The sequence below is a fragment of the Tasmannia lanceolata genome, unplaced genomic scaffold (assembly GCF_043159265.1).
Source record: "Tasmannia lanceolata isolate RefF3 unplaced genomic scaffold, GAP_Taslan_0.1 ptg000006l, whole genome shotgun sequence".
Lineage (NCBI taxonomy): Eukaryota > Viridiplantae > Streptophyta > Magnoliopsida > Canellales > Winteraceae > Tasmannia > Tasmannia lanceolata.
In genome coordinates this window covers 8,546,989-8,571,986 of record NW_027518683.1, presented here as the reverse complement: position 1 = coordinate 8,571,986, position 24,998 = coordinate 8,546,989, and the positions used below count along the sequence as shown (strand labels likewise).

The window sequence follows — 24,998 nt, the reverse complement described above, 5'->3', positions numbered from 1 at the left end:
GCCTTGTCCTACCTATAGACTGGGTAGCTCACTTTATGTGGCTACATACGCAGTCCTACTACACTCATCAGTCTGTCATGAGTCAAGACCTTCTTGACTCTGCTAGATTAGAATTAGGGCTGGTGCCCCTGGTTAGGATATATACATGTATATATATATATATATATATATATATATATATATATATATATATATATATATATCTATTGATTATTAAATTAGGGCTTACTCCTTAGTGAGGTTTCCTATCATTTGAGAATTAGATCTGGTCAGTGGCATTTATTTGCCGTCATTATGGCTACAGTCTATTTTTCGATCATTTGATCGTAGATCTAATTCATAACTTGTTTCATTGATTCATATTCTGCATATTTAGATTATGGCCTATTTCTTAGTTAGGTTTTTCTTCCTAATCTAATTAATTCTTTCTATTTATTCATTCTGTGGATTATCAGTAGATTATTGGTTTTTATCCATAATCTATTCCTTGACCTATTGGTCATTAGATTGATCTATATTTTCCATCATGACTTTACATTATTAGATTATGGCCTTCTTCTTAGCCTGAGTTCCTCATCCAATTTAGGTAATTATCCTTATCTATCCATTATCTGAATCCTGATCAGATCATAGATTTATCATTACCGTCATTTCTGATCCGATTTTGTTTCACCCGTTGATTGCGAGTTTATCTTGCTGACATTCATCCGAGTGTGTGTTCTTGCTGAGGGCCTTACTTTATCTTAAACCCGTTGGCATACCCTTCATGGTTAGCTGCTTCAGACCCTCCCTTGTATAGCTGTTGTGCTGTCGAATTTTCTCCAAATACCTTGAGTTTGGTCAAACTCTATGTGCTTATCTTACCATCTCTCCTTGCATAGATGTTATGCTGCCGGATTTTATCCATGGGAAAGATATATTCGTATCATCTTTTGTCTCAACTTGCATGTGGCATTTTCATTTGATTACCCTATACTGAACTCTAGTGTTTGTCAATTCCATGGCAGGAGTCTGACCTTGTTGGCTTCACTCATTTGCTGTACCTATTTCCTTTCACCTACTTCTGACCAGATGGCTGAATCCGGAAATACTTTGGCCGAAATGAATGAATTGATGAAGTCTATGCTCCAATAGATGAATAATATGAATAAGGAGATAACTCGTCTGAAAAATGATAGGGGTTCTACTTCCAAAGAACCTGCACCTCAGCAAACCCCAAGTATACCTCCTGCACCTCCTGTGGTGACTAGACCTGCTGTATTAACGGTTGATGATGAATTTGACAAAGAGCAGCGTGCAGAAGAAAATTGCTTTCCTCACCTTGATAGGCCTGATAATGAGAAGGAGTTAGTTGACAAAATAGAGAAATTGGCTCAAGAAGTGGAGAATATGAAATTCCAAAGCCCGAAGAAGCTGAACATGGCAGACTTTATGATAGTTCCGGGAGTTGTTCTACCTCCTAGGTTCCAAGTGCCTGATCTTGATAAGTATGATGGGACAGGGTGTCCCACAAGTCATCTGAAATCTGTCATTCCTCTTTTACAGCAGCATGGACTTTTTCCAGAGCAGATTGCCCTCGTATTCCCTAGGTCTCTAATCAGAACTGCTAAGAAATGGTTCATGAGCTTAAAGTCTGAGGAGATTAGAACCCTGGAAGACATCGCCAATAAGTTTGTGGAACAATTTTCCATGGAAGAGGGAATCGATGTAACCAAAAGGGATCTGAAAATGTTGAAACAATGGCCTAATGAAACTTTCACTTCTTTTATCCGAAGATGGAGAAGGAAAGCAACTCAGATGACACACAGATTGTCAGATGAGAATCAGATTAAGATTATCATCAAGAATTTGTCCTCGCAGTATTATCATCATATGGCCATTCAGTATTTCATTGACTTCAATCACCTTATCAAAACTGGAACCCAAGTAGAGGACGCATTGACCAAAGGTCTAAAGACAAGGACCTCAACTGATGTTAAAGACGAAAAGAGGACTATGGTAGCAGCTAAAGAGGTCAGCAATGTGGAGACTTCTCGTCAACCTTTCAAGAAGATAGCTCAGAAAGAAAATAAGCCTATTCAGAAGCCAAATGAAGAGATTCCTCCATTGCCCAAGTGTCTTGATAAAGTTCTAAGAGAATTGGTCAAAGTGGGTAAACTTGAACTTCCTGAACCTTTTCCTCCTCCAAATCCTTTTCCTAATAACTTTTATGAGCAAGACTTTTGTAAGTATCATCGGGTTCATGGACATTCAACCAATAGTTGCCAAGCCTTGAAACACAAGATCTTGAAACTTATCAAGAATGGTAAGGTAGTTGTTGGAAAATCCAGTGCCACTAGCAAACCATTGCAAAGACCAATTAGCCCTTTACCTATGGTAGGAGCCATCTCTACAGACGAACCATTGTTAGATCCTGCATCTCTTATCCGTCCTATCTCAGATACACCACCTGTTCCATCAAATTCTCGACCAATGGAGGAATCATTCGAAAGGTCCGCACTCATCAGAATGGAAAACTGGATGGTTAAACTTTTTGGTCAGATGGCCATGCTAACTGAAGAAGTGAGGGAAATGAAAACTCAGATGCAATACCTGTCCACCATATGTGATTCGGCTGCTAAGCAGTTTGCCGATGTGGGTACTTTTAGATCCGAGGCTTCTTCTTAACCCACTCCCCAGACACTGGAGAAGAGACCAGTACTGCGAGTACCACGGAGGTATTGGTCATACAACAGAAAAGTGATTGGCATTAAAGCACAAAATCCAAGACGAGATAGACGGAGACTCTTCCCTTCTTCCTGAACTCCATGCTTTTGCGAATCCTGCATCGGTTAGACCCATTCAACCCTTCAAAGGTCTCACCACCCCTGCTTATACCACCTCACAGCAGAGAAATGAATCGAAAGGAAAAGGAAAGATGTCAGAATATGAGTCTTCGAAGAATGTCAGGGCAGAGAGTATGATGTCACAAACAGGTTTTCAAGAGCAGTTTGGACCAGGTCGACAAGACTACATGGGGCCACCTCTTCCAAGGTTCCTAAACAAGGGTTGAACTCTTTAGCCGGCAATATCATGGAGGAAGGCATGCTACTCGCGAACTCCAGTGCCACACCCTTGTTTCTGTTTCAAATGTCATGTTCCAAATGTCATGTTATAAAATTTAGTTTCTGTCAAGTTTATACCAACTTTTGTGTTGAAGGTTGGTGAGTCATAGTGTCAAAGTCAAAAAAGAAAAAGAAAAAGAAAAAGAAAAAAAGAGTATGTCAAGTCTGTCAGTCTTCTCATTGAGTTAGTGTTTTGTTTTCTATCAAATCTGATGTAAAACCCATAGAGGAGTGTTTGTGAGTCATCTATGTACTTCAAACTTTTTCAATTCAATAAAGCATTTGGTTATGTATCTTCAATGTTCTATGATTCACTCTTGGATCTAATGTTTAAAATAACTAAAGACACCCTTCTCGGACGAGAATGCAGACGAAATTCCCCTCGAGATCTGAAAGACGATCAAACGAGAGGAAGAGCGTCTAGGATAGCCATGTAAAGAAGAAATCGAAGCTATCAATATTGGTATCGAAATCCGAAACTCGGGAAAGATGGATTGGCAAAACTTTATCTCCCTAGGAGCGCAAAGAAGTGATAAACCTATTTAGAGGGGTTTGAGATAGTCTTGCTTGATCCTATAAGGATAAACCGGGTGAATGGCCTGTCGTTGTGCAAAGCATGACTCCTGCAGCTAAAGACATCAAGTCAGAAGCTAAAATGTTAGAGAGATAAACATCAGATATCAAGTGAAGCTGATGAGCCCAAAAGGAACACCTGGGCTATGAAGTTTCAAGTCAAAGCATGCGAGGAGTAAGGACAGTTCTTATGTCCAATATGTCCAAAAGAATGAGAGTATGAAAAAGAAAGAGAGCATGAAAAAGAAAGAGAACATCAAAAAAAAAAAAGTGTGCGAGAGAAAGACAAGAATAATGAGGGAATGTGTTCCTAAGACAACTCTTTAGAAAAATCAAAGACCCAAGTGATGGAGTCTATGAGATTAGATTGAATATCAGGATTGTCTCTAACATTTGGAGACTATCGAGAGCTGTATAACCTTGAGTATAAATTCAAGATATTCGAGAAGCGCACAAGTTCAAATGGAGCACCGTGGTTGAAGTCTTGCTTGCAAGTACCGCCAGACTCCTCGACAAAAATATTCAAAGTCGTTGAACCTTATTCTTCAAAAGCTTGCACGTCAAAACACCAGGAGGCCATCTTTGGACGTTTGAGCCTTTAAAAGTCAAAATTCCAATGTCTGAAAGACCGTTTGCAAACCCTTGAGCCAAAACCTAAAACCAGATAATTCTTTCAAACCACATTATGAACCAGGGGCATTTTATGCCCCCGAACTACGTCGGACCTGATCCCCACCTCTTCAGGGGTACGTAGGCAGTCTGATTAATTCAGATTCGGTCAACCTTTGGGATAAAAGAAAAATTATTCCCTTACAATTCTTTGAAGCTGAAAAGCTAAACCATTCTTTGATATACCCCAAAAAGAGAACTACGCGGATCTGATCCACCATTTTTGGGGTACGTAGAAAATCTGGCTAGACCAGATTCGGTCCAAATCGTTTGAACCAAAGTAACATCCTACCCCTTTGAACCTAAGCCTACCTAGAAAGTCTTTCTGGTAAACCAAGCAAAGGTTCAAGACAAACAAAAACAAAAACAGAAAGAAAGGAAAAGAACGAGAGTCTGAAGACCCACTAGGTTGAAAATTCGAAAGGGCGGCCTAGATAAATTCATGCATTTGCTAAGCCCACAACCAAAGAGCTTTGCTTATGCACAAGTAAGGGTAGCGGTCTGCCGGATTGAAAACCTGAAGAGGTAATCAAGTCAGGGGCAAAGATTTCCCATGAAAAGCAAGTTGCAGAGATATAAAAGGAGTTTCTTAGTCATGAAGAATTTCAAAGCTTGAGTAATACAAGTGATCCACGCAAGAGTTGAGACAAGTGGTCTGCTAGACCGAAAACCTGGAAGAGCAATAGTCATGAGAGTTATGATTCCCTGCAACGAGAGAAGTTAATGAGATGGAGAAACAATCTCTACACAGGGTATAACCTCGGAATCTGAGTAGTGTCGGCGAGACTTACTTTGACGCCTCTTGACATGGTTTTCGAGATTACTCTGAAAGCGGCTAGCCGTACCATAAAAAAATAATACATCGGATCTAAGGGTGAATCAAAAGTAAGTCGAGTCCCTTGAATCGTATAAATCTTTTTTGATCGAGTCATTAGAAGTCTATTCCTCATTCTTATCCATTTTTCTCTCAAGGTCTAAAGTTGTCTGGCACTGGAAGAGCGAGAGTACACCTTCCAAAATGCAAAGAAAATTCAAAGTGAATCCTGGTTGGGAATCAAAGAAGAGGCAAGAGACATCTTGTTTAGACCTGCTAGAGACATTAAGGCCTCAAACAGTGAGCAGCAACAGAAGGAATTCTCAGACCCAGCCATTCTAGAGATTGTTCTTCCTATTCCAAATAAAGAACCCATGCAAATCCAAATTTCCGTTACCTATCCTGGTTCTGCTTTTTTGAGACTCTTGTCATGGAACCACAACATACTAGGGGCATCTTTTATGACTTGCGTCATAAAAGATATCAAGCACACAAAAGGCAATCAGTGCCAATGTCTTCAGTAAGTTGAGACAAGAGAGAGACGAATATATCTCGAACCAAACTTCTAAACTCCTCAGACGAGTCCACTCTCCTGAAGAGTCAACTTTCCAAGAAAATCAGTTTCCCCAGTGGAGTTTAGAATTTGCTCCCCAGCCTTCAATCTCCAGCAGAATGCAGTTCTCTTGGTAAAAAACAAAGAGAAGAGAGATACCCAAATTCTAATAGGTTATCTGAGTCCGGTTCTCAGCAAAGAACTCGCACTCCCAATGGTTCTCGGCAAGAGACAATTAATCTCTCAGTGGAATTGATTAAAATTTTCGCATTCAGAAGCAAAATTGTTGTTTGTACTTCCTAGCAGTTAGTATGGAGAACAGCCTTTACATAGGTCCATCTAACTGTTATTCTGGTGAAGGCCTTTTCACAGGTCCATCTAACTGTTTTGGTGAAAGCATTTCCACAGGCCTGTCATACCTTTGATTCCTGTACCGTCTCATATAGACTTCGGCTTGATCAAGGTATCCTCGACCTTTCGGTTCATTCGCAACCAGGTCAATCCTTTGAGCCTTTGACTCATTCGCAGTCTCGCTCATATCCTCGACCTTTCGGTTCATTCGCAACCAGGTCAATCCTTTGAGCCTTTAACTCATTCGCAGTCTCGCTCATATCCTCGACCTTTTGGTTCATTCGCAACCAGGTCAATCCTTTGAGCTTTTGACTCATTTGCAGTCTCGCTCATATCCTCGATCTTTCGATTCATTCGCAACCAGGTCAATCCTTTGAGCTTTTGACTCATTCGCAATCTAGCTCATATGTTCGACCTTTGGGTTCATTCGCAACTTGGTCAATCTTTTGAGCCTTTGACTCATTCGCAGTCTCGCTCATATCCTCGTCCTTTTGGTTCATTCGCAGCCAGGTCAATCATTTGAGCCTTTGATTCATTCGCAGTCTCGCTCATATCCTCGACCTTTTGGTTCATTCGCAGCCAGGTCAATCCTTGGAGCCTTTGACTCATTTGCAGTTTTGCTCATATCCTCGATCTTTCGGTTCATTCGCAACCGGGTCAATCCTTTGAGCTTTTGACTCATTCGCAGTTTAGCTAGTGTTCCCGACTTTTCGGTTAATCTATAACCGAGTCAATCTTTCAGCTTCTGATTCTGTCAGGCTATCACCTCTGTGGTTCATTCATGACCAAATCAACCTCTTTCTCATGATTCATTCGCATTCAGGTTACTACCTTTCACTTTCCTGCTCATTCGCAGTTAAGGAAAGTTCGCAAATACTCAGTTATTCAAATCAAAATCCCAATGACATCTGGTCAACTTTAAAATCAAATTCCGGCATTTTTGGTTCATTCGCAACCATGCCAAAATCTTAGACTCTTTGGCTCGTTCGTTGCCAAGTTTCTCGCCGATTTCTTGATTCATTCGCAAACAAGGTAATCTCCCTGACTCGGACTCATTTGCAGTCGAGTCAATCTTTTAATTCTTAGCTCATTCACAGCTAAAATCAAATTTATGACTTTCGGTTCATTCGCAGCCAAGTCAATTTTTCGGTCTCATAGTTCATTCGCAACTAGGCCAATATCCCTGGCTCTGGCTCCTTCGCAGTCAAGCCAATCCCTTGCTTTTTGGTTCGTTCGCAACCAAGCAAATTTGTAACTTTTCGACTCATTCGCAGTCCAGTCAATCCATTACTTTTCAGTTTGTTCGCAACCAAGCAAACTTCTTGACTTTTCGACTCATTCGCAGTCAAGTCAATTATCCGGTCTTCTAGTTCATTCGTAACTAGGCCAATATTCTTGACTCTGGCTCCCTCGCAGTCAAGTCACCCCCTTTGCTTTTCGGTTCGTTCGCAACTAAGCAAATGTCTGACTTTCGAACTCATTCGCGGTCAAGAAAGTGTCCCGATCTTCTGGTTCGTTCGCAACCAAGCAAATATCCCTGATTCTCTGACTCTGACGCAGTCAAGTCAATTCCCCGTCTTCTGGTTCAGTCGCAACCAAACCAATATCCTTCTCGGCATTCTCGCAGCCAAACTAACCTTTCAACCTCGACTCGCTCGCAGTCAACCCATTTCTATCCAATTTTCAATCTCGTTAGCAGCCAAAGCAAAGCTTCTGATATTTCTAGCTCGTCCGTAGCCAATCGATCCTATTGATACTTTTTGCACGGGATGTCCAAGCAATGTCCCTTCAATTTTTTTTCCTTTGGACGCTAGAGTAGCGCCATCTAGAACCCTTTTCTTTGAACCATATTCATCCGGTATTTTGGGCCAGTCAAAATGTGTTGTCTTTTCAGCTTTGCCATTCGTGTGACAAGCACACTCTGCCAAAGAGGGGCATCTGTAGACACCTCATTTTGACCAGACCCTTTTTTTTCCAAAATTGAATAAACCCCAAAGTTGAAAAACCCAAAATTGAATAAGTTCCTGGAAAATCGAACCAAATGCTAGAGGATACCCTCAAGATTTCAATTGAAATAGCCTTTCCAATAAGAAAAGACAAGTTGAGATTGTGTATATATCGTGAAATGGTGGTGCTAATCAGAGAGGATGAGAAGAGTTTGTGTGGTCATCAAAATGTGGTGGTGCCAATCAAATAAGACAAGAGAGATTGGTGTAACTATAAAAAATATGGTAGTGCTAACATCATTTGAAAAATGGGCAAGGAATATATATATATATATATATATATATATATATATATATATATATTTACCCAGACACCTCCCTATAGTATAAAAAGAGTGGTTAAAATACACTAGGTAGGGGGCTGTCAAGTGTAGAAGAAGGGGGGTGAATCACCTTAAAGGTGGCTGCCCAAGGAGGGAAATGGAAAATGGTCCCCAAGAAAATATTATTTCCATAATTTAAATTGCCAAGCAGTGGGACACAGCTGTACAAATACTGTCTACAGAGACTATGTCAATCTGCTAGCTATATATAATAATACTCCTATGAAACAAACAAGCCTTCTTCAGCTGAACCATCAAACCACTAATCAAATGGCTACGATCTCAATAGATTTGTACAAGTTTTCACTTTGATCCATCTGCTAAGCCCAACTGATATATGGTTTCCAATCACTGACCACTGTACAGGTATTCAGTGGGCATTGGGTGGACAAAGTTCCTCCCTTTGATCCCTAAAGAAAGGGTCAATATGTTAAATACTTGTAACAACTTTTTTCAACTAAGCCAATATGAGAAAAGTAAATATGCCCCGGCAAGTAGTAAGCAAATGGCAGGGTAACATAAATAACATCCAGCTGAAAAATGAAAATACAAGCACAACAGTCCAAACTGATTTTTTATGGAATCAGTTTATAAAAATATATTTATGTATATATAGATATGGTGTTATCAATCTAGTCAATTCAAAGGGGCCTGGACCAGAAAAACTCATTCCATTGTTTACTGTTCTACCAATTTCTCCTTAAAGTCACCACAACTCCCTTTATGAAGATCCTAAGCACCCAACTGCCAATATATTAGTACCAACTTGGCACGCATCATACGAAATCCTGGCTAAGCTATCAAGAGAAGAATTACCATATGTAGACAGAAAAAATATAGGTAGTTATTTGGGGCCAATGTCCTTCAGAGTAGAGATCTGCTCTTCTCCCATAGCAGACATGACAGTCACCACCAGATCCTTTCCTTCCCCAAATCCATCTTTAATCTAGAGCAGCAAAATCAATAAAATACTGTTAAGATTTATGACAAAAATAATATTACGATTGAACCCAAAATTCAGTGTAGTTTGCTCCGGTAAGCAGAATTAGGCACTAACCTGGGTAAGAAGATTGTCATCAGTGGGAAGCCTCAGATCATCCTTGGTGTTCCCGTTTTCAGTCAAAAGACTCACCTGCAAAAAATTCATCTCAAGTTCCATTGCTCTGAAGAACCCAAAACCAGTGTGCTTAGAAATTGATGCGCGGTAATTAGAAAATAAAGACTTACAAAACCATCTTCAGATATATCAATCAGCTGATAGTCAGTACGATTTACGTGGGGCACCTGTGGTAGAAGAAAAATATAGATTAATTAGCTAACTGTCCTAGCTCGCAACTGGAGGTTTCCATACTACAGTATCAAGAGAGACGACAAAAAAAACGCTTACATCACAGTTATGGGAAGAAGGCACAATATCTTCGAGCTTCTTGCCATTAAATATATCGATTGCAACAAAGTGACACTTGGCATGACCATGCTTTCCAGTTTTAGAAGTGGAGACCTCAACAACCTGTTTCAAAACCCCATCATATCAAAGATATGCGTGGTAATAGTTTAAATTCCAAATCAACGAAACAAAACACATGCCACGCCTAATGTTGTAATCTATATAAAGGGAGGAGCTGAAAAGGTATCTCAAATACTGACTAGATAAAAAAATAACCACATGACCACAAAAAATATATATTCAATGATATTGCAGTAAACCAATGAAAACATCACGAAGAAAAAACTCCTTTTTTTTTTATCACCATCTCAGAGTAATAATAGCAGCAAGCAACTCTAAAAATATAAATGTTTACAGAACAATGAAAACATCAAGCAGTAAGACAAACTCCACAAGTTGAAGACTATCGGTGTAATAACAGTAACCAGACACTAAAAACATAATCTAAAGTAATATAACTACACCCTAGGCATAAAATACAGTGTGGGGCGCATTGTTTGGGTGATCCAAAGCATTCATTTGATGGGCCCTCACAAAGATAGGGAGTGCCCAAAAATCAGCTCCATCGGATCATCCTAACACTTCAAACTATGGAGGCACAAAATGGACAAATTTGTGACAGTTTATACACGTCCATTTTTACCTCCATAATTCGAAGGGTAAGGATGATTTTATGGAGCTGATGTTTTTGGGCACACCCTATCTATGTGAGGGCCCATCAAATGAATGCTTTGGATCACCCAAACAATGCGGCCCCCAGTGTATTTTAAGCCTAGGGTGTAGATAAGTTATCTACACTAGGGTGTAGGAACTCTCTCTCTCTCTCTCTCTCTCTCTCTCTCTCTCTCTCTCTCTCTCATATATATATACACACACACACATATACATACATACATAGTCACATAGATGTATATATATATTTAGGAAAAGGTTTCTGAGCTCGAGCTCAGCCTGAGCTAGAGCTCAGAAACCACATCTCCCATTGTTGTTTGAGCCATCCAACCCATTAGTTCTATAGGTTATAGTTAGGATTATGGTTATGGTTATGGTTAGGATTATGGTTAGGGTTATGATTTGTGGATGTTTAGAATGGATGGCTAGAAATTATGGTCCTATAGATCGGATGGTTAGGATTATGGTATGGAGCTGGTTTGTTAGGAACACCTTATCTATGTGAGGTAGCATAAAATGAATGGGTTGGATGGTCAAACTACTATGGGAGATGGTCTATTCTAAGCTCTAGCTCAGCCTGAGCTCTAGCTCACAAACCACGGCCTCTCTCTCTCTCTCTCTCTCTCTCTCTCTCTCTCTCTCTCTCTCTCTCGACGAGAGAGAGAGAGAGAGAGAGAGAGAGAGAGAGGAAAGTGTTCTTACTAACGTTGGCAGGTAACGTATCTGCGGACGTCTCTTTATAACCCCTCACATTGGCTCGTTAAAAGGGACCCACTCATATATGTGAAAACATATTACAACTTTAAGAGCGCCTATTTCTTCTCCAACTCTCTGAAACGGCTAAAATTTCTCCCATTTGAGAAAACCCTAAAACCTCTACCTTTGTTTTCCCTCTCGCTTTGGATGTTCCAGTGGCCTTCGTTCTCCCTCTCGAACTTCGATGTTCAGATCTCTTTCCTGGCCTTCGCTTCTTTGCTTCAAAACTAGAAATCTCTACGTTGCTGCAAAGCATTTCTCTGCAGAAATGGGGTTAGGGTTTGTGCAATTCATTTATACAAAGCATTTGTGATCAACAATGGGTTTGCTGTGCTGATATGGGACAATGTGGTGAGCCCAGATGGCATATGGGCAGACTGTGTTGGTATGGGGAGCATCCCTATGGAAAGCTCGCAGTCCGCACCCAAAGCTCCCTTAAGGCACGCCTACGAGTTGAAGTATGATTTCCTGCTGTGTGCGTCAGATGCACAAGCGAGCAATCAACCCTTATGCCACAAATGGTCTCCTTTGGCACAATTCGTTTATGCAGAAATCTCTACGTTCTCCCTCTAGCTACCACATTTCCACAGAACAGAAACAAACCCCATGACGGAAAATGAAGAAAATCAGGGGGCAAGGTTCAAAAAAACACATAGAATCGGAAAAGGTTCGAGAACGGTAATTTTCGAGGAAAAATACAGAAAATCTTTAAAAGAATGAAAAAAACACAGCGATTGGGGAAAACCTTTGCTGAGAGCGAAGGAGGCTTTGCCCTACGATGATCTTGACAGAACCGTCGAGAGAGGAGGAGATTTGAGTGAGAGGGAGAGAAGTTTTAGGGTTTTGTTTCAGAGGGAGAGAGGTTTTAGGCGTATACGATACTTTCCTCAAAATACCTCGCAAAAGCCTTAACGCAAAAGCCTTGTGGCCTTGTGGGTCCGCTTTTAACGACCAATGGGAAGCAAAATAACCCATCGTCCGCAGATACATTACCTGCTAACGTTAGTAGGAACACTTTCCTCATATATATATATATATATATATATATATATATATATATAGAGAGAGAGAGAGAGAGAGAGAGAGATAGAGAGACTGGACAAGAGAGTAGCATTCTTTTGGGGGAGTGAGGGGTTGGAGTCGGTCCATCATGAAAAATGACCTAGATAAGAATTAAGAATCACTATTTCCTTTCCCTAATAACCTCCAATAGAAGAGGGGGGATAAGACCTATTATTTACCATCGACCATATCTTGGGGAAACGGTTTTTCACTTCGTCCCTCAACATCTTGCAATACTCCAACCCTCCATGCTATATTGAAACTAACCACCCAATACAGGACCCTTGTGGCCCTGCATACCTGCAAAGCTAGTGCAACCACCAACACCCATCCACCTTATAAACTCCCAAGCCCGCTCAAGCACTCCTCCATATAACACTGGATCCACAGAAACGTTTCAGTTTCAGCTGAAGATTTCAGTAGAAATTCTGAAAAATCACGAGAACGATACAAAGAAATGTAACTAATAGAATTTTAAGATGAAACTTCAAGAAATGCTAAAATAAGCACAAATACACTTGGAAACCATCACATAAGCAAGACAATCATCCATAATAATTTAACAACATCAAACACCTAGTGACATGTGTTGTGCACATGTTTGATAATTCAACACAGACCACATTTCATATATAATTCATATAAATATTTATACATAACACACCATATTTTGCATGCGATTTGTATAAATATAACTACGTAACACGTACTGATGTAATATACCACTAGTACACTAACGGTTTTGGTTTCGGAATGCGTTTCGGTTTCGGTATGTGTTTCCTTAAAGATGAAAACAGAAACATTTTGATAGTTTCATGTCGGCTTTGGGGGAAATTTAAGCCATGCTCAGAACTCCCCTTCAGAAAATCTCATACTGGAGCTCTGGGGCACAACATCAACTAACTAAAGCAGTACATAACCATCCTTGGCCCACACACCCCAACAACCAAGGAGACAGACCCATCCTGACAACCCACGGCTCTCCACACGCATACACCACTCTTGGCACAGATCTTGGTGACAAAATACTTACAGGTAGATTTCCATGCTTCAATCTTTCTTTGTTAGGTGCCTTCCCATGGTTTTTGAGAGGGTTACTAGGAGAAAGGATGAGTAGCTTTTTATGACCAGTTTTAAGACGAGGCCTATTTGATGTAACTAGCATTTGGGTTGCCACTATGCAGAGTTCCACTCATACCATATGAATTTCTTTGTTTTGCTTGTGTTTTAGCTCTCACTGCATGAATGCAGTGGAAAAGTTGTGTAGATTAAAATGTAGAGTATTTTTTGGAACAGAGATCAGTTTCGCATACTAGTAAAATTATCTGAAGTCCAGACAGTTCTGCTCTGCTGCCCTTACAGATAACATAACACATTCATTGTCTAATAATTCTTAAGCAGATCATAACCCTTCCATACCACCAGATGTACAACAAAGATCAATCTTTATGATTCATACCCACAGGTGACAATTTATGTGACTTCAAAACCTCAACAACCTCAATGGCAACTCATACACAAAACTTGAAAAGATATAAACTTGTGATTCGGCTTGAAAATATAAGCAATAATCAAAAAGTTATGGTGCCCTAGCCCTAAATTGACTAAGTAACTGTAGGACTGATCATATGCTCATACATGACAGCTAATGCCGACTCAAATCATCAAATGAGAGATGGAAATCCTCAAGTTGTAGCATGCAAAAAAATGGTTTAAATATATTATGATAGGGAAGGACCAATTCGTCCAGAAATGAAAATTAAATAGCAAAAGGATATATAAACAACTCGATTCAGAAATTTCTCATTAAAATATCATCCATACATATGTGTAGGAGAATTCCAATTCAACAACACTTACATCCTAATTTAGACTCTAAATCCTACCCAAACTAAAGGATAGTTGCCAGGTCAGGAAACAAATTCGTGAAGAGGAACGTGAAACGGAAACATGAAACGCATGCGAAAAAATTAAAGAGAAAAGAGAAATGGGAAATGATAGAAAAGCGCATATGAAATAACAGAAATACATTGCAGATCTTAATGGATTTTGCACCAGGAAAGCAAACAACAGGCTATGTTAGTAGTCATCAAGAGCAAGCTGTTGATATGAAACACTTCAAGAGCTACACAATCTTCTCTTTCTGCAATTTAACTCTACATGGCAATGTTGGTGATATGGAGTTACAGACAACGATAAAGGGATAAAAGTGAGGGTTCCAAAACTGCTCAGAAGAAGATCCAAAACATTATCACACACAATCAAGATCTTCATTTCGAGAATCAAGAACATCAAGTCTAATTTTATAATCTAAACCCCCATAATAAAACCCTCATTTCAAGAAAGGTCAACAACCTCAGTACAGTAATGATATGGGGGATAATTATCATCAAAACTGAATCCCAACATAAGAAAGGCCACAACGTAAGAATGTCAAAAGATGAACTGATAACAAAGACCAGCAAGGTTAAAAGCCGTAGGACTGAAATAAGCTCATAAAAAAAAAATTGATAGAAATGTCGACAATGAATCCAAAAGGGTGGTGAAATAGAAAACAAAATGAGTAAAATATGCTTCAATCGATAGTAAAACTGAAACTCTGCAAAACAACTATTATAATGAAGTGGGCCGCAATTCAGGAGCGCATTCAAACAGTGGATTTTTTAAGGGCAAGGAAAATGTTGATCATAGATCACCGTGCTCTCTGCATTGAAGATGGGGAATTGGTTAATCACCTTTTCTTCATTGAAAAGTGGCTAGGGGAATCGGTTAACAACCCCCACCCCACCCCCCCCCCCAAAAAAAAAAAAAAACCCACTCACCCACCAACCAATCTACACCCAAAGAAAAGAAATATAAAATAAAGTAAATAAAATAGACTAGCTTCATGCATCCGGCCAGTAACATAGCCAAACTTGTATCGTCCACCGATCTATATTCGTGGAGACTGGACCCATTCCATATAGTGAGTGCCATCTAACTTTACCGTGGTGATTTGCACATTAGGACTGCCACTGTAGAGACCAGCCAGAAGGTCAGAACCAATACTCTGAATCTCAGCAGCTGAGGAATTCAGTTCAGATCAGTCCGAAGCGGCCATTTTTTTTGTGTGAGATACCACAAACCAACCAAAGGGGGGAGATTCTCAACCGCTAAATATTAGTGTGAAAACAGACAAATTCCAAAAGAAATAGCCCTAAAATGGAGAATGCCCAAGTAATATAGCCAAAAAACTCGATGGAACTCCCTAGCACAAACTTCGATGTGAAAAAGGGCACCTCCATTGTATTCCAATGCACGAAAGGACTCGAAATGAGGAAATCTCTCTTTAAAAGTGTCCCGATCTGATAGCAAACTCCCATCAACCTAAAACAAGGGATTTCTGGATGCAACAACAAAAGGTCCGTAGAACTCCTTCATAAGACCTCCAATAAAAAAACAACACTATCATTGTGTTCCTATCCAAAAAAAGCCCAAAGTAACGCAATCCCTCTTCAAACAAGTCCTTGGTTGAGAGAAAACTCTCATCAAGCCAAAAAAAAAATTGATTTCTGGATTTTCTTCTAAAAAAATCAGAAAAATATCATAGCTCTCAAAAAAATTCTGAAAAATCATCATAATGTGAATGATATCTGCATCCAAGCCGTGGGGATTTCAGGCATACTCCATGTTCGTACGACCGTTAACATCAATCGTCCGACCTGATGACGTCACCAATACGTCGGATAGTCAAGGGCGTCAATTCTCTCGGACAATTGTAAAGAAAGCCTTTGCTCTGATACCAAGTTTGAGTTTTTGGACGTTAGAATAGTAAAAGGAGAGAAGAGAGTAGAGATGGAGGGGATGGAATAGTTCCCACTTCCCACTATAGGATATTCCTAATCCTGTATAATAATGATAAACCCCTACTTGACATACAAAAGAATAAATACCCCTCAGATACAATTGATTCTCATACAAGAAATAACCCTTATTTTCTACAGAAAGTAATACGAGGATCAGAAAAAAAAATATACAAAATAAGGAAACCCAAAAAAGAGATAAAGAGAAAGATTCAATGAAGATAGAGTAATATTTTAACGAGAAGAGAATGTCGTGTAGCCAATACCGAACCCAAAAAACGATAATAATAAGGACGGATAATTTCAATCAGAAGAAAGGCAAAAAAAAACAACGCCGATATATATAAGAGTGAAAGAAGAAAGTTTGGCTGCTATGGAATTAAGTGGCGGCGATGGGAGCTCTAAAGGAGCACAACCACTTGGTCATTCAGGATGAAATTTAATGGAGACAAGGGTCTAAATCCAAATAATTAAAAAAGAGAGTGACAAGAATACGCATTATTTTCACAGGATTGCTCTTGCTAAAAGAAGAGAGAATTGGATTAGTGTCATTCAGATTGATGAAAACAAGTGTGAGGACAAGGAGATTATTGCCAAGGAGATTGTGAATTCCTATCGGGCTTATACTCTGCTTAGGAAGGGAGCCACCCAAGACTTGAGGGAGTGGATTTTAGAGTGATTGATGAGGCGAACTATGCTCAACTCAACTAAGCCTTTGTCCCAAACTAGTTGGGGTGGCGAACTATGCTGCTTTAGAAAAAAAAATTGAAGAAGAGATTAGGACCGGCCTGTTCTCCTTGGGGAGAGATCGCGCCCATAAGCCAGATGGTTTCTGTTTAGCATTTTTTTAGTGCTATGGGGAATCAATGAAAGGTAACATCTGTGATTTCTTCAAAGTGTTCTATGAGAGAATGGTGCTAGATAAGAGGACAAGTGCTATTTTTATTGTCTCGATCTCTACAGTTAAAGGAACAGATAAAATTGCATATTTCGGGTCAATAAGTTTGGTAGGGTGCTTATACAAAGTTCTAGCTAAAGTTCTGGAAAACAGACTGGTCAAGGACAAGGTCATCTCTAAAAACCAATTTGCTTTTATTCTTGGGCGCCAGATACTCGTAGTGTGCAAATTGGATATGGGAAAGGTCTATGATAGATAGAGTGGAATGGGATGCTTCTTTTTTTTCTTTTTTAATGGTTGAGTGGAATGGGATGTTCTGAATTACCTTTTGGGGCGGATGGGCATGGAACTAGAAGCGAGCTTGGATGGTGAGGTGTGTCGCTTCTACTTGATTCACCATATTGGTGAACAACGCTGCTATAGGGTTATTTAAGTCCTCTCGAGGATTGAGACAGGGTGACACTTTTCCCCCTTTCTTTTTTGATAGTAGCAGAAGCTCTCTTAGAATAATGGACGAAAGATGTGGCTTGATTGAAGGTTTCAATATTGGGGCTCAAGGTTGGAAGTCTCTCAGATGATATATTGGTGTTTAGTAAGGGTGAGTTGATAAATTTCTGAAATTAGAAGTTATGCTTCGGTAGTATGAGTTAGTGACAACAGCCCGACAGGGCAAAGGTCTAACTTCCGGAAATCAATACTTTGAGTATTCATCTTGTAGATGATGAGAAGGACATGTCGGTAGGCTTACTAGGGTGCTCTGTGGAAGTGTTTCCGACCACTTATTTACTATGTTGCATGGATTCTTTGCCACCCTATGCCGAATCCGTGTCGACACGTCTCCGCATCCGAATCGGATATGGATTCACATGGGACACACCCGGATTCTTGTCGTAGCCGTGTCCCGCACGAATCTTGTTTTTCGACCCCCAAACATTGACCCCCTTCCTCCTTCAACTCTCTTAATACAAAACCCGCCTCAACCCTCTACCCTCAAATTTTCATGAATATATATATATATATATATATACATATGAGAAAAGAGTTCCTACTCCCCAGAGAAAATATATATGAGAAAAGAGTTCCTACTCCCCAGAGAAAAGAGTTCCTACTCATATATGAGAAAAGAGTTACTACTCCGTGGGCTTAAAATACAGTAGGGGCCACATTGTTTGGGTGATCCAAACCATTCATTTGATGAGCCCTCACATAGATACTTAGATAGGGTGTGCTCAAAAAATCAACTCCATAGGATCATCTAACCCTTCGATTTGTGGAGGCAAAAAATAGACAAATTTGTGAAGGTTTATGTCCATCCATTTTTGCCTCCACAAATAGAAGGGTTGGGATGATCCTATGGAGCTTATTTTTTGGGCACACCCTATCTATGTGAGGGCCCATCACCACGGAGAAGATAAGTTATCTACTCCGGGGAGTAGGAACCTCTCTCTCTCCCTCTCTCTCTCTCTCTCTCTCTCTCTCTCTACATATATCTATACATATGTATATACATGTATATTAAATTTTGAAAATTTTATTTTATTTAAAAATTTCCAAATCCGAATCCTACTTTTGGGGGTTTGCCAAATCCAACACCTCGAATCCGTGTCGGATCCCCACACGCAAATCTGAATCCGTGCAACACTGCTTATTTAGGCCTTCCTTTATGTGAAGGGCAACCCATGAAGAGAGCATGGGACCTGATTGTAAAAATGGTGGAAAGAAGATTATTTACGAGGAAGTGGAACCTGGAGTCGTACAGAGTAGAATCACTCTAATCAAGGATGTGCTTGCTAACATTCCCATATATCACCTCTCTCCCTTTAGATGTCTAATTGGAGTGATCAAGCATATCAAACATCTTCAAAGGAATTTCCTATGGGATGTTCTAAGGATAAGAAGATGTACCTAGTTTGCTAGGAAGAGGTGTGCAAACCTAGCATAGTTGGTGGTCTTGGGATTTCATAGATTGAGATGTGTTAATACAGCTATGCTTGGAACTTGGTTGTAGAGGTTTGAAGAAGAAAGGTTCCAGCCTTGGACCAAAGTTAAAGAAAGTATGGTGCTTGCTCTGGCAATTGGAATTCTGATGACAAGTACAAAATTGGTGGCTTAATGGTCTTGAGGGATATATTGAGGCATAAGCATAAGTTCTTTGAAGGAATCAGATAAAGTCTACAAAGGGGGCATAGTTAAGTTTACAAAGGAATCAGATATGATAGGTTTGCAAAGTTGATTGAAGAGATTCAGGGCCGTGTGAAAGAACCTACAGATTCTACATCGAGAAACAAATAGAATCTCAAATAAACATGAAGAAAACAATCACAATGGAGAAAGCCTTTGCAAGGGATCCACAAGCAATCCCTAAGCAAAAAATGTACTTTTTGAATTACTTGGTGTGTTTCTTTGCCAAAGTAACAACCAAATCCTTTGATATTACCAGTCAACAAAAAGATGTAATCATTGCATGCAGTGTTTAGAAACGCGGATGTGACGCGGAACGCGGCCAGGAATGCGGTTGACACGGTCATAACTCGGGAGAGTCAAAGGAGTTTTTATGGACTCTGTAAAGCAAAATGCGGATGTGGTACAATGCGGAACGCGGCCAAGAAAAATCCTTGTCGACTCGGGCGGGCTCATTATCGTGCTAGCGAGTTTTTAAACACTGATTGCACGTAGATTTCATAGGTAATCCTCTCTCTCTCTCTCTCTCTCTCTCTCTCTCTCTCTCTCTCTCTCTCTCTCTCTCTCTCTGTGTGTGTGTGTTAACTTGCACCCAAACAGAATAAAGCTCATGATTTTCCTAAGGTTTACATGGCAACCAAAATCCTGCCCCCATCCATAGACTTTACTTCCCTAAAGAATGCTCAAGCATCCAAACAGAGCCTTAAGGAGCACAACACGGTCACCGTTTGGTTGCCGGTTTTTTTCTTTTCTTAGGATTTATGTGGGTAAAGGTAGGAGACAAAGGAGGGGACAAGCATTAATTAGAGAAAGATATTATGATGAGTGGAGAGAGAAGGTAGAGAGAGAAAGAGAGACCACCATTTTCAAGACAAGATTTTGCTGATGTCACCGAGAAAAAGCTGATGTGACCACAAATATTCTCCCACATAAATCCTAGGAAAAAAAAAACCCAGCAACCAAAGGAGCAAAACAATCAAGAATTTCATCCTTCCATGCAGTTGAAGCAAACTTCACCACCAACACAACACCCTCCATCAGAAATAAAAGCAAAATATAAATAAATCAGTGTTCTAAAAAGCGCTGGGCGGGGCTGGGCGGCTGACTGACCTCCCAGCGCCCAGGCCGCCCAGGCGGTGCCCAGGCGGCGCCAGGTGTTTTTCATTTTTTCTAGATATTAATATATTTTTATAATATCTTGCATTTTTTTATATAAAATATAAATATTTGAATATATAACAATCCAAACCATTTTATGCATAAGCACTAAACATTAAATAATAACAAAAAGTCAAAAACATAATAAGAAATTAAGCTAAAAGTACTTAATAATTTAAGTACTCAGCGCCTGGGCGGCCGAAAAGCGCCCATGGCCTGGGCGGGGCATTTTTTCTGCGCCCAGCGCCTAGGCGGCGCTTAGGCGGCCGCCCAGGCCGCCGCTTAGAACAGAGAAATAAATCATATACGAACAAGTTGTGTGTGTGTGTTCGTTACGTTTTTTTTTATAATCGAGATTGTCAAAATAAGAGACCGAGATCAAACAAAATATACCAGAACTTCACAAGAACTACCATAGAGAAAAACCCAGAAGGAAAATTGTAATGAACCCAGAAAACAATGATAATCCGAAGAGATAATTTCCACCAGGAAAAAGAACAGAAGAAAGCGGATTTATGTGGGAGTCGAATTGAAAAAGATAATACGCAATCATCAAATAAAATATCTAACGAACCCAGGAAAGAAAAAAACAGTAGATTTGCAAGTAAAGAAGAATCTGAACCCAAGACAGTATATCATGACCAACAACATATTCCCACATTAACAAACTAAAAAGATCCACCATGATCATGGATAGAAACAACAAAATTCAGAGTTCAAATCAAGCCCATAAAAACCAACCATACACAATAGAACCCAACTCATCCTTAGATTTTAGACAACAACCAAACCCTAAAAAGATTGATAATAAACAAAAAAAAAGAGACCGAGATGATTACCTTGCAGGGTCTACCCTTGATGACAATGTAACCATTTTTGCGAATGGTTCCTGCCTGTTGGGGATATGTCTTTGATGCACCCGCGTCGGCCTTCGACTCGAAGTGATGCTCCTCGTCAGACATTTTCTCACTCTCTCTGATCAAACAATTGGAAGATGAGAACGACCTCCACTCTGACAAAGGCTTCCGTAAATAGGGTGCCTTTCCACTCGAGGGCTTTTCTCCACACAATCCATTTGTCGTGGACCCTGGTTAAGATGATCCCATGTGGAGGACCCTTGGATTGTTGATGCTTTTGCCCCTTTCTGGATTCTTGGAAAAATGTGCTAGAATAGATAATGTGTATGATTGGATGTGTGACTCATGGTGGGCCCACGTTATTACTAAAGATGCATGGGATGTGGAGCTCGTGATACACTGCTTCACTTGCAAGCTAATAATATGTGGAGCTCCTTACTAAAGATGCTTGGGATGTGGAGCTCCTAGCGTTTGGTTATCAATATTTTTTGGTAGCGGAGAATAGTGGAATAAGTAGTCGAAGGGGAGGAGCTAAGCATTGGATTTGCCTAGAACTTAGCTTGGATATTAGTAGTAAGGAGTGTTTACTTGTCAACCTTGTAGATTAGTGGTGAGAGAGAGAGAGAGAGGTATTAGCATCATTCCCAAGAAATCCAAGGAAAAGACAACTTTTTTTGTGGATTTTTTACTTGGATATCATAGGGAGGGGATAAGGGTGACAAATCACCAGGCATGCAATTATTAGCCAGAAGAAATCCCTACGAGTCTCCAAGGATGTCAATCCTATATTGACAAGCAAACAAGGGGGTTTTTGCTGACATGATACCCAAATGCTAAGCAAAACTCCCAGGCCATCTTGGCTTTTGTGTCACCAAACACACACAAAAAAAGAAGAAGATGTCTAATAATTATTGTATCATTAACAGTACATCTAATGCCCCATTGACGAGAGTTTGAATCTCCCCAGGCCTACCCGATGTGCATTCGGAATAGTCCCACCGTAAGAAATTTGGGGTGGGGATACCATATGTCAAAAAAAAGAAACACAGGGGGGGGGGGCTGGCGCAATTCTTTTCTTTTCCATCTCTCCGAAATCAGCTAAACCAACCCTTATGCTCTATTTGGTTACCTATTTTTGAGGAGAATAGCGGGGGATGATCTTCTCTTGAAATGCCGAAGCTTGTTTGGTTGCCTTTTTAGCAAATTAGGGAACTTTGACCACTGCCTTTGTCGGGCTCTTGTCGGCTGACGTGACGCTCTCAAGATCTACTCGAGAAATTTCTCTAAATCATAAAAATTTGGGGAGAAATTCTCGAGAGATCAAATATCTGGCTTAATTTCAAAGATCTCCTACCCATCTTCAACGCAACCAAACAACGAATTCTAAATCCCCCGCTAATCCACCAGTTGGCTGCACTGATTGGATTTCCTTTTGATCTCCTTTTTTTTCTCCCTTTGACTTCTTCTTCTCCGAATCCTCGCCACATCTACCAGCAACCAAACATAGCGTGAGTGATAAAAACTAAAGTAAAATGTAATAACACAATTGGGGCTCTAATAATTATTCACCCCTTTTCTTACTTGGGCCGCCTGCTTGTTGTGTAAAAGGGTAGTCATAAATACACTAGAGAGGGTTGGCCCAAGGAAGAAAAGGGGGCGAATATATCACTTCCCTTTATTAATGTATAACAAATATCTTTTCTTTCAGAAATGGAATGGTCCTCCCTCGTGCTTGCTCTCAACATGTACATATCTTACCATTAATCGCTCTCTACTTCTTTTCTTGTCTTTTATTTAGATATGATATTCCCACCCCCATTTCCAAAGTTTTCATCCCCTTTTGTCTGTTTATTTTTTACGCAATTCTACTCTCCTTAGTATGTCTACTAACTGAAAATCAATTCATTTTCAAGGAAACCTTCTTTATTTTAAGAAGATGCATATAAAAAAAGCGATTTTTTTAATTTTTTCAGCCTCTCTACGAAGCAGGGGTAAGGCTGCGTACATCTTGCCCTCCCCAGACCCCGCAATGGCAGGAGCCTCGTGCACAGGGTTGTCCTTTTTTTACATATAAAAAAAGCGCTCGACATAAGAAAGGAAGATCAATTGGAAAACCATCTAAGAAAAACTCGTTAGTTTTTACTAATTACATCTTAAAGTAGGGATTTGCTAGAGGCTTTCACTGAAAGGCATTTTTACTAATTTATATTTTAGTTGACAATAAGATAAAAGAAAAAAAGAAAGAAAAAAGGATCCTTTATCTGGACCATGTGCAAACTAATTACATCTTAAATAGATAAAAGAAATTTCTATTTTTTCTAATTTCTATGTTCATACTATACCGCGGATAAGAGGAAGCTTTATCTGGACCATCCATCGGATGGATCATCTTGTAAAGTCACATTGATTGAACCATGTGCAAACCACAAATTGGAAGGTTAAGATCCTTTATAGCCAGAAAACTAGGGTTGCCATCAGTAACCTCAGCCTCCTCAGGAACAATCAGAATTAAAAGTCCCATCTATCCATTCATCTAAACTTTAAAATTTCTATACTGTACACAACTAGAAAGCAAGCAACACAAAATCTTTAATACCAATATAAATCAGAAATTTAAAATATTACAAATGTGAAACCTGATAAGCTCTTGCTCTACGTATTTTCTACTTCTTATTAAAAAAAGGTCAAAAAACGTGGTCTTATTTTCCTCATTTACTTTTTAGGGAAAATGACCAAATGAAAGGACTTTCTACTGACTATGACATATGAAGAGGGGAGACTTGGAAATAACCAATCTATAGTGATGGTGACTGGTTTGCAAGGGTTTAGGACAAAAATACCCTCATTTTTAAAATACCGTCACCTCTCTCTCTCTCTCTCATGGGATGATTCCAACCACCAATTAGAGGGTCACAATTCCTCTCTCTTTCTCTCTCATGGGATGATCCCAACAGTCCATTAGAGGGCTCTCTCTCTCTCTCTCTCTCTCTCTCTCTCTCTCTCTCTCTCTCTCTCTCTCGTGGGATGATCCCAACCGTCCATTAGAGGGCCCCAATGCCCCCCTCTCTCTCATGGGATGATCCCAACCGTCCATTAAAGGGCCACAATGCCCCCCCTCTCTCTCATGGGATGATCCCAACCGTCTATTAGAGGGCCACAATTCCTCTCTTTCTCTCTCATGGGATGATCCCAACAGTCCATTAGAGGGCCACAATGCCCTCTCTCTCTCTCTCTCTCTCTCTCTCTCTCTCTCTCTCTCTCTCTCTCTCTCTCTCTCTCTTTCTCTCATGGGATGATCCCAACCGTCCATTAGAGGGCCCCAATGCCCCTCTCTCTCATGGGATGATCCCAACCGTCCATTAAAGGGCCACAATGCCCCCTCTCTCTCATGGGATGATCCCAACCGTCTATTAGAGGGTCACAATGCCCCTCTCTCTCTCATGGGATGATCCCAACCGTCCATTAGAGGGCCACAATGCCCTCTTTCTCTCATGGGATGATCCCAACCGTCCATTAGAGGGTCACAATGCCCCTCAGGTTTGTGCAGCTCTCTCCGGTATCCTCTTATTCTGAGTGAACCTCCTCTCACAGGTTGGTAGTCTCTCCCTTTCAGTTGTTTAAACCCCTAATTTTTTTAGAAATCTATGGTTTAAAGCCTTAAAGTTTGGTTTAAACCCCTAATTTTCCCCAAATTTTTCGCAGATTATTGGTTTAAACCTCCAAGTCTGGTTT

The 24,998-nt window shown here is 40.1% G+C and overlaps 1 protein-coding gene across 2 annotated transcripts; it reads right to left on the bottom strand.

Moving 5' to 3' along the window:
• Positions 1-8,588: 8,588 nt before the first annotated feature.
• On the bottom strand, positions 8,589-21,505 carry LOC143879543 (eukaryotic translation initiation factor 5A-2-like). Of its 2 annotated transcripts, none has more exons than XM_077381978.1 (6): positions 21,249-21,504; positions 9,781-9,903; positions 9,621-9,677; positions 9,451-9,525; positions 9,210-9,339; positions 8,589-8,803 (listed from the first exon to the last, which is right to left on the bottom strand). In XM_077381978.1, exons 1-5 carry the CDS (start codon positions 21,369-21,371, stop codon positions 9,238-9,240), a joined length of 480 nt encoding a protein of 159 aa, XP_077238093.1. In that variant the 5' UTR covers positions 21,372-21,504; the 3' UTR covers positions 8,589-8,803; positions 9,210-9,237. The 2 variants fall into 2 exon arrangements, with proteins under 2 accessions (XP_077238093.1, XP_077238094.1); XM_077381979.1 differs by lacking the exon at positions 8,589-8,803 and adding an exon at positions 8,981-9,125 and having other exon boundaries at positions 21,249-21,505.
• Between the last annotated feature and the right edge of the window lie 3,493 nt (positions 21,506-24,998).

Coding starts and splice junctions, on each gene's coding strand:
- LOC143879543 (XM_077381979.1), bottom strand. CDS start 21,371: ATGTCTGACGAGGAGCATCACTTCGAGTCGAAGGCCGACGCGGGTGCA. Junction 9,904..21,248: donor TCAAGGGTAGACCCTGCAAG/GTAATCATCTCG, acceptor GTTTTGAAACAG/GTTGTTGAGGTCTCCACTTC. Junction 9,340..9,450: donor ATGACAATCTTCTTACCCAG/GTTAGTGCCTAA, acceptor TTGCTGCTCTAG/ATTAAAGATGGATTTGGGGA.